Source organism: Caenorhabditis remanei, chromosome III (genome assembly GCF_010183535.1).
Source record: "Caenorhabditis remanei strain PX506 chromosome III, whole genome shotgun sequence".
Classification (NCBI taxonomy): domain Eukaryota; kingdom Metazoa; phylum Nematoda; class Chromadorea; order Rhabditida; family Rhabditidae; genus Caenorhabditis; species Caenorhabditis remanei.
In genome coordinates, this window is record NC_071330.1 from 12,335,954 (window position 1) to 12,349,215 (window position 13,262).

Sequence of the window (13,262 nt, forward strand, 5' to 3'; positions counted from 1 at the left end):
CGAGATGCAGACACTGACATCTGTTCATTCAAATGAATTTACATTGATTATTCAGAATAGAACGTCATCTGAATATTGAAAATGATGCCTTCCACATCAAATCCCAACGAGAAGAATCTGGAAGATGTTGGCGACCCAAATTCGGCACAAATTCCGAATCCAGAAGAAGACCAAGCGGAAGAATTAGAGGAGATAATAGTAGTGAGTGGCGAAGAAATGCAAGCGAATGGTGAAGAAATGCAAGTTGTCGACCAAGAAGAAATTATTTTTGCGGTAAGTTCTGGATTTTAATTATTTTTACAAATCTTTAACATTTTTCAGGAAGATGGAGAGTATATCGAGTACGACGCCATTGTAAGCGTCTCCAGTGAGAGAAATCTCCTTTATGATGTTAGTTTTAGAAGCGAATTATTTCGATTGAAAACCTTTTTTTTAATATTCAGATGTATCAACCACAAGCGACGGTAAATGGAACGTTCGTTTGCAAAATATGCTTGAGAACTGGCAAAAATACGGAATATCCGGATAGAGCGTCATTTGTGGCGCATCGATACAAATGTCATGGAAGTTTTAATGTAAGAAGTCGCGCGGAATGAAAAACTTGAAATCCAAATTGCCATTTTCAGAACAATGTGATATGTCCGATAGCGGATTGTCGTGAAGTTTACGCCTCACTCTATACACTTCGACGTCATCTAAGTCAACAACACGAGCTGCCGATTGAGATTCATTTGCAAACGTTCACAAATATCGGAGAATTCGAAAAGTTCAGACATTTGATAGAACTGGCTTCTGGTTGTCGGTACATGATGCATACGAAGCAGCCAAAGTATCGGAGACAAGTTATGCATTGTTCGAAGAGTGAACATAAGTTGGTATTGCAGACACAGAAGTGAGTATTCACTGGGAATAGATCAAGCGAGATTCATAAGCAAGCAGAAACCAGTGCCTTCCAAAAGGTTGTAAACTTTCACCGTTTTCAGTAAAAATTGGCCAACTTTGAGAGTGTGCCATGGTAATATTGATTGACCCATCAAGTAGGCTTTTAATGGATCATATAGAACAAAGGTAGAGCTTCATTTTTGTAGTGGACAACTTTTTTGTACGGGGACTTCCTAGTAAGTTACGTATCGATAAAGCAATTTCTCCTTTTTATCGACCAATTTTAGTGCAAAATAGAGAGTAGTCTTAAAATAACCATAACTCTCTAGAGAGTGCTCGTACAAAAAAGTTGTCAACTACAAAAATGCAGTTCTGCCTTTGTTCTGTATGATCCATTAAAAATCTACTCGATTTGACAATCAGAATTACCAGGACACACTCTCAAAGTTGGAAACGGCGTAAGTTTACAACCTTTTAGACGGTACTGTATAATAATATAATTTCCCATTTTCGAGGTTTTTTGGTTCAAAATCTGCAATTTTAGATTCCAAACTAATTTTCTACTGTGAACGATTTTAATCCAAAAGAAGGTCTTTCCTGGCTCAAAAACATCATTTTCTATTAATTTCCAACAAAAATCTCAAAAAATGGAAATTTTAGTCTTAAAAACACCGATTTTTACCCCATCGACATGATTTTTAGCCAAAAATGCCTATTAGCTTGAAAACCATAGTTTAGATCACTTTTCTGAGTCTGAACCTTAAAAATGAGTATTTCTAGCTGAAAACCCACTTTTCCAGCTCAAAAATCACTTTTTAGGCACAAAAATAGTCATTTTGCTGCATAACCCCAGATTTCTGCTCTAAAACTGAATTTTTAAATAGAAAAATTAAATTTTCCAGACATCGTCTTCCTCGCGAACGGATGCTGAAAGAAGGTTCTGCATGTCCATCTGTAATTTCGTATCGAGTAAATGCTTCGAATGGAGAAGTCCACGCATTCATGCAGTTATACCATGTTGGCCACGCCCCTGATTCAGATGCAGAGCACAGTAATGCAGACGCGGCGAGACCTATGGATGTAGTATTCCCTTTGAAACCATCGTTCTGGGCTGATCGACCGATGCAATTCGTGCAAATTGATGTACATGAAATGCCACCAGCTGTATACGGAAGTAAAGTCTATGAGAGTATTCTGATAGTAATGTGCTTGAAATCGAAATTCATGTGGGCTAAACCACTGTACGAATGCACACGAACAGCTATCGGGAGACTTTTGAATACGATTTTCAATGAATACGGAGTACCAGAAGGATTCTCGACAACATTCCACCCAACATACATTCGGGATACAATGAAATCATTGGAAAGTGTATATGCTATAGACATTCGAGAAGTCTGGAATGAGCCACCAGCCTATAGTCTACTGGAAAGATGGGTTCTTGAGTTGGCTGAAATGGATTTGTTAACAAGAAATCGATGGGTTGAGCAGTTACAATTTGTGGTCATGGAATATAATCAGAGGCCGATACCTGAACGATTAGAGACACCATTTGAACGAATGTTCCGTAGAAAAGCACCGAATTTGTATCATAACGGACAACAACAGGATATGATGACTGCGAAATTCAGAAGATATCATGAGGAATTGAGAAGAGAGGACGAGGGAATGGAGGAGAATTTGAGTGCCACATTTGAACCGGGACAGAAAGTTTTTGTACGTTGACTACTAGCTCAGCACAGTTCTTACAACTGCGCTCCACCGAAATGCCCTTGAAAATGTCTCTTTTTCTTTGAGTCTTTTATTTTCGCACACTATTTTCTTGAGTTTCGGTAGAGCGCGGTTGTAAGAAGCGTGTCGTTCTGATATAATTTCTTATTTTTTGTCTGAAAATGGAAATTTATAGCTTCGAAAAGGAATTACAAAGCCACGACGAGGAAATAATACTCAATTCTACTTTGGAATCATTGGAGAACACGATCCGAGTAATCAGTATTACCCATATAAAGTACATTACTCAAGTACAGATTCTCCGTGGCCAACTGAGAGTGAGTTTCAGATGAAATCATATAACTAACTAGGATAGGATCTTAGTAGAATTTTGCGCAAAAACGCGTCAAAGTCACGCCAAATCTTTATGTTCTGTATTCGACCAATTTTTTGTCATTCTTGGCCATAAAATTGGTTATCGAGTCTAAAACCTGAAGGCTTCACTTTTTCAAGCCAAAATAGATAATAGCTCGGCACAGTTCTTACAACTGCGCTCCACCGAAATTCACTTGAAAAAATGTCTCTTTCTCTCTGAGTCTCTCAATTTCGCACTCGATTTTCTCCGGTTTCGGTAGAGCGCGGTTGTAAGAAGCGTGTCGTGTTAATACAAAAAACATCTTATTTTTTTTGTTGAAAAATTATAAGATTATTGGATTTTCAGATGGAAAATTAAGAATTTGGGGCTAAAATTGTCTAAAAGTATTAAAGAGAGAATTTGCAGGAAACATGTTCGCATGGGTGAGTGTGTTCGATCTGTTACCCACAATTCATGGAATCAGTGAAATGACAAATATGGAAAAAGAGGAATCCATTGCAAGCTACATGTGTTCTTGTCCTGGAATCGAATCGAATAAAAACTTTGATATGTCAGCTGTTGGAAAACCGGCTCGTGCTGCATCTCACTGTCTTCTGTTCCGAAATCTTCTTTGCTCGAATCATATGTCCCGATACTGCTGTAAGACATTAGCCACTGGACCGTGTCGTTATCATTCATTGTATCCTGAAAACGACGAGTCTTACGCGAAAATGGATGCGGTTTTGACGGCATTTCTAGCACAAAGTAAGGATATTGAGAAGAGAGAATTGAGAAGAGATAAGACGATGGAGGATCCTGGACCGATTCGTCGACTGGTTCAAGCAGAAATCGATCGAATGCGTCTCAACGGAGAAGACTTCGATGTGATCGATGAAGAAGAGTTCGCGCCGCCTGAGATGGAGGAACATCATCAGATGCGTAGTCATGAAGATGTGCAAGGTTCAACAGAACAAATCGACATCGAGGGCATAGAAGAAGAAGAAATTTTGGAGCCAACTACTTCTCTGGAGCACAGAGAAGCTTCTGATGTCGCATTCGAATACGAGGATCCGAAGGAAGACGGTCAGCCTGGACCATCTGAATCTCAAAGCCCACTAAAGCGGAATAGAGAGAAAAGTCCAGAAGAGAGCCAGAAACGGAAAAAAGTTTCTGATGATTCCGAGGAGTTTCTTCCATCCGAATCTTCGTCAATACCTTCGATAACGACGTCACCATCTTCTAGAAGAGCGTCGGCAAGACGGACGATACGCCCGAAAAATTTGGAGGACTATATTGTTGAATGATTTCTAATTTCTTTTCATGATCTGCTAATAACATTCTATTCCGAATTTCGTTTCAATACAAATTAATATATTCTCATCGTAACCTACTTGATTTTCTTAATGAACAAGAGACACATATCCATTCACTTCGATTATTGATTATTTTAAAGAACTAAATGAAACTGAAAAAACTTTTATCATCTGATATGATTTAAGATTGTTAAAATATCTAATTATTCAAAAATTTAAGTCATTTCGATCCGATCTTCGGTGGGAGCATCTTTTCTCGACAATACGGACAACTCTTTTCGTGCAGCAACCATTTCGAACAACACTGAAAATAAAATGGATTGCGTTTAATACTGTTTTTGATCTACCTTCTCATGTGTCTTCTTTTTACATCCCTTGCATACATACAGTTTTCCTTCGAACTCTTCAAAACAGATGTAGCAGTGAGTGTTCGTGTCGAGACCAGTGTCTGCAAGACGACGATGGAAGCCAGAATCGGATGGCATCTCGAGCTGATTGTCCACTTGCTCACAATATTGATTCAAGAACTTGGTAGACAAACGGGGATACGGTGGGAGAGGCAATAGATCAGAGCAATCGTTGGTTTTCTGAAAACTGGTCAAAGGTTTTGTGGGGTTTCGTACACTTCTTACCTCAATTTTCATAATATTGATGTCCAGTGTTTCCAGATAAATGCGGATCGAAGCTGACAATTGGAATATCTCATACTCGGCCAATTGTTTTGATTCGGGAAGGTTGGTATGAGCAACGAATCTGGAAATTCAATTGTTCACTTATTTTTCTGTACAATTCCTTCAACCTATCAATCATGTTCTTCGTTTCTGCCATTAAATCAGCTGTTGGGAATGTATTTTTGAGTTTTTGAAGTTCTGAGAGCATTTCCCTCCAATTATTGCAGTTAGATATAGATATAAATTGTCCCAAAGTGTCAGTAACGTCATTAGAAACTGTCGAGTTTATAGGAATCATCTTGAGTTGAGAAGCCAAGCGTTCCCGAAGTCTGAAAAATAAAAATCAATAATTATGATTTTATGTAAGAAACTCACTCCAAAATAGTCCGATCTCTTCTTCCTAAATCCTCTTCCAAATGATTTTGTCTCAGTGCCGATTCCAATCTATCTGCATTCATGATGCTCTTCAATTGTTTCATTCCAACATCGAGGGTCTCATTTTTGTGCTTTTCTCTGAAAAATAGGAAACAGTTGAATAAATCCTTTTTGATAACTCTGATGCAACATTTTGAAATGCTCACTCTGCCAATTGTCTCCGAAATCTCTCATTATCCTCTTCCAACTTCTTCACTTTCTCCCTCAATTTCTCCATTTCCTTCTTCATTTTCTCATTTTCCTCATTGATCTTCTGATCTCTCTCCCTCAATTCCTTCATTTCTTTCTTCATTTTCTTCACAATTCCTTCCAATTCCTCCGTTCTTTTCGCCTTTTTCTCATATTCCTCTGCTCTCTTTTCAGCCGCCTTCTGAGCGTCCTGAGCTGTTTTACACCATTGACTTGTTCGATAACATTTTTCACAATTCTTGATCGTTGGCTGCTTGTTCTCAGGTACTTGATGCTCTTCTGATATCGATGGTTTGTCTGGAGATACAAGTTTCGAAAATTGTTGTTTGATTTCAGTTTTTGAACTTTTGGAGCGGATTATCTTCTTTTCAGAGTCGGGAGTTCCTTTCACAGAAACTTTCTGCTCGACACTTGAATCTTCAATGTTTTGTAAACCTGCCACCGCGCACTTTTCCTCTATTTTCGCTGTGACGTCTTCTTTTTTCATCTGAATACAACGCGAAGTCTTCATAGTTGGAACTGAGGCCAAACACGTGTTTGTGGAGCACAATGATTGGGTCTTAATGATATCCAGGATCTGAAAACACAACAATTCATATCGCAGTGCACTAGTAGCTTTGCTAGAAACAAACATTTAGGAAAGAAGTCCTTTCTTCAAAACATAAAACTACTCACTTTTGGAAAACAATAAAAAAACGACCCAATCTGACATGTTTCTAATGCATCAAACATATCACTTGTTTTCAATCCCAATCCGTTTTTTTCAGCTACCATAGATGGAACGATGCCTTTTGCAAAATGCAGAATATTCGGGAACACATCAGTCAGTCCGAGATATTTCAGTTCATCTTCCAAGTCTTTAGATGTGAATCCGTTCTCTCCGACTTCTCGAACTTCTACAACTTCCGGATTTTCCTCGAAATCTTTCCAATATTCGTCCGTTTCCCGTCTGAATTCATTGACGATATTGAGATCGATGAAACTGGTGCCATCCAACTCTGCCGGAATGATTTTCTCTAAAGTATCTACGAATTCTTCCATCAAATGCCACGTGTTTTTCTTCAGCTTCTGGAAAATATTCAATCCGAAAATCAATAGGCGAACTGTCTCCATGAGAAAATCAGCAACTAGAATGCAACGACCTCCGGTAGGTGTCGCTATAGGAACAGCTGCATGCTTAGTTCGATGGATTGGACATCGAATGAACTGAAACGTTTTAAAGCAATCTTCAAATTCCAATCAATACGCCTACTTCAATTCCTTGGATGAAATCTCGATATGTTGTGAACACTTCTTCCAGATTTCTCGTTCTTAATATTCCATGAATATTAAGAAACCTAATTTTGCGTCCTCCTAATTTTGCGTCCTCCAGAATCGGCCCATCAAATATTTATTTATCTTTTTGAATCCACTTCGGTTGTATCAGTGGCTCCTTGCCCTTCATATCGAATTAAAATAAAATAAATGAAATTCCCTCAACTCCAACGGTGGCCTATCCGAATACAGAAGATTTACTGCATTGAAAAGTTCAGATTCCATCACAAACTTTTGATCATTATTGAAATCATCATCTTCGAAAATTCTTACAACTGCAGTCAGCTTGGCACCTTTCTGAAAAAAACAGCATCGATATAACAACATTCTGGCAAAAACTAACCACATCACAATTCGACAAAAATACATCTGGATAATCTTTGATGAGTTTTTCGAAAGTGTTCACATCGGGAGGAGCGGGGACAAGGACGCCTGGATTATCACAATTATTGGTTTTTGGCAGACTTGTCACGGCCCGGCCCGGCCCGTTTTGAAACATTTTTTCAAAACATTTTGTTTTTTTTTTTAAACTTTTTTTGGAAATTTTTGGAAATTTTTTTGAACTTTTTTGAAAAAAGTATAGTTTTCGAATAAACATTTAAAATTGAATCAAAATGTGAATATGTATGATAATTTAAGCATTTTTACTCTTTTTTAATTTCAAAAAAAAATTGGTAAAAATGGGTACCCATTTTTGAATCTGGGTCGACCGGGCCGGGCCGGTCCAAGAGAAATTTTGGCCCGGCCCGGCCCGGCCCGGGCCGGCCCGATTTTTGACAAGTCTGGTTTTTGGTAAATGAAGTTCTTACAACGACGCGGTAGAATCGTAATTTCGTCTGGGGAGTATACGAAGTCCTAAAAAATTGAAATGCTTAACATTCTTTCTTATTCTTGATCTTTTTCGATAACTCTTACATTCAAATTTTCTGAGTGGAAGAATGTATTTTTCAACTCATCAAAAATTGTTTGGTCGTATTTCACAAATTCGTAGCATCCAAATAGACGAGCCTTATGCTTGTTCAAATACTCTTTGAACTCTTCTGGAATTGGTTTGCTCTGAAAGAAAATTTGAATAGTTCATGAAATGTAAACTCATCGAGAAAATCCCACGTACAGTGTCCCTGAAAGCAGTGTACGTCGCCACCTGGAAATGCAAGAACAATTCTTGTTTACAGTAAAATAATTCTCCTTTCAAATTTCGAAACTTTGTGGGAATCATCTGAAAAAAAACCATATTTAATAAATTTTAAAAGCAATTAAACTGACGCGTCCCGTTTCTATCCACTTCAAATCAAATCTTAGATGATGCGGATATAAATCCCAGTATCTTCTCAAATCCGACTCCAACTCTTCAGCCGTTCCGTACATTCCTGAATAGTTTGAACTTTGTCTTGGTTGACGTAAATTTGCTTTTATTTGTGGCAAAAACTATGATTTTCAATGATTTTAAATGATTTCTTTTACTTACGAATGTTATTATTTGAGTTATTCATGATAATTCGAATGAAATCCAATGCACCCCGATACCCGAACAGACCCATATTGTGGTATTTTTTTAAAAGTTGCTTCGGAATATATTCGCAAATTACAGAGTTGAGATTTGCTAGATAATCGATATACTGAGATCTTTCGTATCTTGTCATCATCTGAAAACAGATACATATTTATTAATTGCTGAAAAAAGTAAAAATTTACCTTGAATTACTATATTCAATCTGACACGAAAAACGATATTTCTTGAAATCCACGTGGAGTTTGTTGGCACCGAAAACTGTGTGAAAGTACGTGTTGGTGTTTGCGGAACGTCACTGCGTACCGTATTTCATACTCAAAATCAAAATTATTTTTGGAAGTTGACAAATCATTATTTAAATCCAGAAGAATAGGACTATTGCTAATATTTATGTTCTACTTATTTATTAAAGAACAAGGTGAATTTTTTCTAAATTTGTAGCATTTTTTCTGGCGAAAATTCGATTCTACCGTGATTTTAGCTCGTTTTTCTATGAAAAAGATGTTTAAAAGCAAAATCGTTCAACAAAAAACTTGGCGAAACGGTTACATATAAGAAAACCATGAACTTATTCTGCAAAAAATGCGTTAACTTTTGAAAAAACGTCGGTGTCTTCACCGAAATCCAAGTGAAAATTAGAGAAACATACTCCAAATTTCTCTTATAAACAGCCAGAAGATATTTTTCTAAAAATAAAAACCATTCATAAAATGAACAAAATTAACATGGAAAAAACTGGGTGACACAGTATTACAGTTATAAAAAACGATTCAAAATATTCGAATTGAGAAAATTAAGGAGCGAATAAAATTAATAATTAGGAATGATAATTCTGATGATAACCATGATGATACGGCGGCGTTCTATTTCGAAGATCGGTTGGTTACCTGAAAACGAAAGAAAAATCTTTCTAAATACTCGCATCTGACCTACACTACAAACCTGTTTCTTTTTGCTTGGCTCCCAATTTTCATCCGAATCCTTTCTTTTTCTAGATTTTTTTGCAGATGACGTGGATTCTTCTGGAAGATTCTTCATTGGCCATGTTGAATCTGGGGAATAATCCGAGTCATCTGGATCGTAATCAGACTCCTCGCCTTCATCTAGAGACTCGTTTTCTTGGCCTTTTTCTTCCGATTCCTGTGGTTTCGAAACGTATTTCTGTTCCTCGCTCATCAAATAATTGTATTTATTCAAAAACTCGTTGAGCATTCGTTGAAGAGTCGATAATTCTAGCTCTGGCATCAAAAGTGTTACAGTATCCATCATCTTCTGAATCTTCACCGGTTCACCACCAAGATCTGATTCAGCCGAGCACAATTTCTTATAAATCTCTCTATGAGTTTCCTCAATATGATTGTTGCATACATATATATTGGTTTTCCTCATGAGCGCCTCGGCTTGACGAACATTGATTGATTCTCCAACGAGGCATCCAATGATAATCAGTAGTCGATCACATTCTCTTCTGAATGATTTGATATCTCCTGGCCCTCTCAATAGCCTACAGATTGTACAGCGACGATTTCTAGGGGTAGATAGATCGTAGGAATTAGTCAGTTCTGGGTTCAATGGATCTACTTCGTCCTCGTCATCTTCTGGAACTCGAGAAGGTTCTTCCTTTACTTTTGCAACTTTATTCCATGATAATTGGGGTCTCGTTTCATTCTCTTCTCTTACATTCTCATATTTGATGAAGAATTCGAAAAGCGCCTCTTGAAACTCATCTTTTGTCATTCCAGGATTCAGATGTGCTACAGAATTAAACATATTCTCGAATAGCTCCATAGAACACGAATAGAGATCTTTCGGGGCCTTTAGCTCCAACTTTTCATAAATCTCCTCAATCGTCTCCCAAATATGACAGCTGCATACATAGAACATATACTTTCTCATCATTTCTTCGGCGCACATAACAGTGAAAAAACCTCTGGACAGACATCCAAGAACAAGTATAAGTCGTTCAATTCTTCGTTTGAAATACCAGAGTAATTCAGAAGCCTTCGAATCATTACAAATACTGCAATGTGAACGTGTGCGAGGCTTCGATTTATGTTTAGTTGTCGCAGTTGTCGTATCAAAATGTGGTTCTAACGGATTGAATGACTCCAATTTCACATCTGATTCCTCAATCGATGATGGCAGCAAGGTTGGCACAAAGATATGAGGCTCCGGTTTATTCGAGACGACTTTTCTGATAGTTTGAAAATATGGTGTTTTCGGTTTTCGTGTTAACCCATCCAACTTCTCAATCATACTGTAAGTAATATCGTCTTCCGACGCTCCTTTTCCTCGAAACTCTTGATGAGATGCGGCGAGATTCAGACTTTGTTCTAGTTGTTGTCCTGAATACATCTTGCTTAATCTATGAAGTTTTCCGCCGTCCGAAAAGTAGAAGGAGGCATCGATGGAGACTGCTGGACACGAAAAGTATTCTCTCGCCATCACAGATAAAAACTCGAATTGAGATTGACGCTCCGCCCACCAGAGAAATGGACAATCAGACTCTTCAGGACGTTCTCTCATTGAAAATTGTCGATAAATCGTTATTTCTGAGCTGATAAAAGTGATTCGCTCTCTCGAATTCATCATCGTGGCATCCAGAATACCAGAATGTACCGTCCATTTCCAATCGGTATTGACGAACTCTTCGATGACTAAATTCTCCAAATATTTCCATTTTTCCTCCGGGAAAATGTCAGTGTATGAGAATAAAGGATCCAATAAAACAGCTACTTCATAACTATTTCCAGAATAGTTCCCGAAGGATAAATCCAACAATTCTTGAACTTTCTCTTGTTGAAATAGAAATTCCCTATCAATCAGTCGTCGTAATCCTTCGATTGCAGGTATAATTTGAGAGATAGAACTACTCGGAGTGCTCAAAGATCTACAGTAGTACACGCATTGTCTAAGGAGACGTTGGAGATGAATCAGATGATTGAAGACCATATCGGTCATGTATAGACGGATTTTGTATTGTTCGCAGAAGTCGATGAATGATTCGTGCTATAAAAATTTGGAAAATTATTTTGAAATCTTTCCAAAAAACTAACAAGAAGAAGACATTTTGTTAGAAAAATGTAGGTGCTTTCCCACGAATCATTGTCCATTGATGGCAGGTTTGTTTCTTGATTCCTCGCAGATTGAAAGCTGGAAAAAAAGTAAATAATAGATGAACTAACAAGAAAAACAAATCGTCCATACTTTTCAAACATCCGATATAAATCCGGACTTCCTTTTATTAATCGAATAAATCGTCTCAATACATCCAATCCATGTGAAAAGATGTCAATTCTCAGCAAGTTCGTCACAAAATTCGACATATTACGATAGAAACAGGTATGAAATTGGTTCACAAGGTCTCTAGACCCATTCATTCGGAGGATTTCCTGATTCGAACCGACTAAATAACTGAACATGACATCTCGAAAAGAGTAATTGTTTACTGCACGACGAATTGTATTGAGAGTGTTGATGGCGTCAATTCTGGAAAATAAAAAGAATAATGCAACTTTTAACAACTTTTTCACAGTCAAAAGCAATAAATATGCAGTAGAAACTAAAGGATTCTGTTAATTTTGACCTTTTGGCCCCGTTCAGTGGTTTTTCTCCAATTTCTTTTGATTCCGCACAAATTCTTTTCCGAAATTATTTGAATTTTGAAAACTTCGGAACTAATCTTTTTCCGAGAAAATTTCTTGGAAATTTCTAAAAGTTCCGAAAAAAAAGTTTTCGTTTTTTCGGTTTTTGGAAAAAAGAGGAATTTCAAACAAAAAGACTGGCGAAAAACTTTAAATGTTCGCTTTGACGGTTCCTGTTATGCCAATTTCAAGTATTTTACTCGTTTATCACCACTTATTTTTTGATTTTTAGGCGGCAACCCTATGTGAAACGAAGGAAGCTCAGGTTGGAAAAAAAATGTGGAGAAAACTCACCTATTATCTGAAATTTTCTTCAAATAGACCGCGTTCTCTCTTTCATAAATATCCTCAAAATAGTGAATCGAAAAAACGAGAAATTTCTCATCCAAATCATCATAAATATCAATTGTCAAACTAATCGGTCCAATAGTCTTCGGATAATTAATTAAAGGTTTAACATAGTGTTTCTCCACGTATTCCGTCATTGAATTTTCAGTCGGAATGTTACATTTCGGGTTGAAATGACGGATGAGGTCTTGAAATGTTGAATCTCTTGACACTTCCAATGGAATTCCTTCACTTATCAAGAAATTAGACAACAATTCGACGAATAGTGGATCTGGTATAGAAGTTGGTGGAGTAGAGAATTTCGTTCTCCGACTCAATTTCTCAATCGGATTTTTTGCATAGAGAAACTGTGTGAACGTGGTGGCTATCGGTTGATTTCTAAGCATTCCGGGCGGTTCTCTTGTTTGGGCGGTTGGGGATGATATCCTGAAATAAATATTTTTTTTTCAAAAAGAAAAACAACGACTTACATTGAGTCATTTTGAAGACTCGTGTCTTGCCGCGTGGTATTTGAGGAACATTGCATGATTTTCTATACCTGAAACGAGCCATTTTGATATTTCACTAATTTATCGTATTCAAATAAAATATTGAAACGAAAAATGAGCATAAATAAATAAATAGTCAAAAACAATATTTCGGCGCCGAAAACTGTGTGAAAGTGCGTATTGGTTTTTGCGGAACGTCACTGCGTACCGTATATCATTCACTTTCTAATCAAAAATAGTGGCACAGAGGGCGGAGCTAACAAAACGTTGCCAACTACAAAAATAAAGCTCCATTTATGATCTATGCACTCCATTAAAATCGATATTGTGAGACTATCAGGGAGGCAGTTTCACAGTCACAAACTGGACCATTTTCAACTGAAAACTGCGAGTGTCGCAT

General features: G+C 37.3%; 2 protein-coding genes across 2 annotated transcripts; one reads left to right on the forward strand and one right to left on the reverse strand.

Moving 5' to 3' along the window:
- Window positions 1–81: 81 nt before the first annotated feature.
- GCK72_010994 (uncharacterized protein) lies at window positions 82–4,251 on the forward strand (the record flags this gene model as incomplete). The annotated part of the gene is made up of 7 exons (XM_003111727.2): window positions 82–273; window positions 322–390; window positions 444–575; window positions 627–892; window positions 1,785–2,598; window positions 2,789–2,930; window positions 3,374–4,251. 7 exons carry the CDS (start codon window positions 82–84, stop codon window positions 4,249–4,251), a joined length of 2,493 nt encoding a protein of 830 aa, XP_003111775.2.
- A 229-nt stretch (window positions 4,252–4,480) lies between these two features.
- Window positions 4,481–12,900, reverse strand: GCK72_010995 (uncharacterized protein; the record flags this gene model as incomplete). The annotated part of the gene is made up of 20 exons (XM_053728144.1): window positions 4,481–4,564; window positions 4,608–4,847; window positions 4,893–5,013; window positions 5,060–5,260; window positions 5,307–5,444; window positions 5,513–6,132; window positions 6,231–6,761; window positions 6,808–6,865; window positions 7,102–7,166; window positions 7,213–7,301; window positions 7,679–7,724; window positions 7,785–7,925; window positions 7,984–8,088; window positions 8,136–8,239; window positions 8,338–8,515; window positions 9,325–11,391; window positions 11,439–11,535; window positions 11,590–11,871; window positions 12,321–12,800; window positions 12,845–12,900. The coding sequence occupies 20 exons, from the start codon at window positions 12,898–12,900 to the stop codon at window positions 4,481–4,483; spliced, it is 5,703 nt and encodes a 1,900-aa protein (XP_053587721.1).
- Window positions 12,901–13,262: the final 362 nt, after the last annotated feature.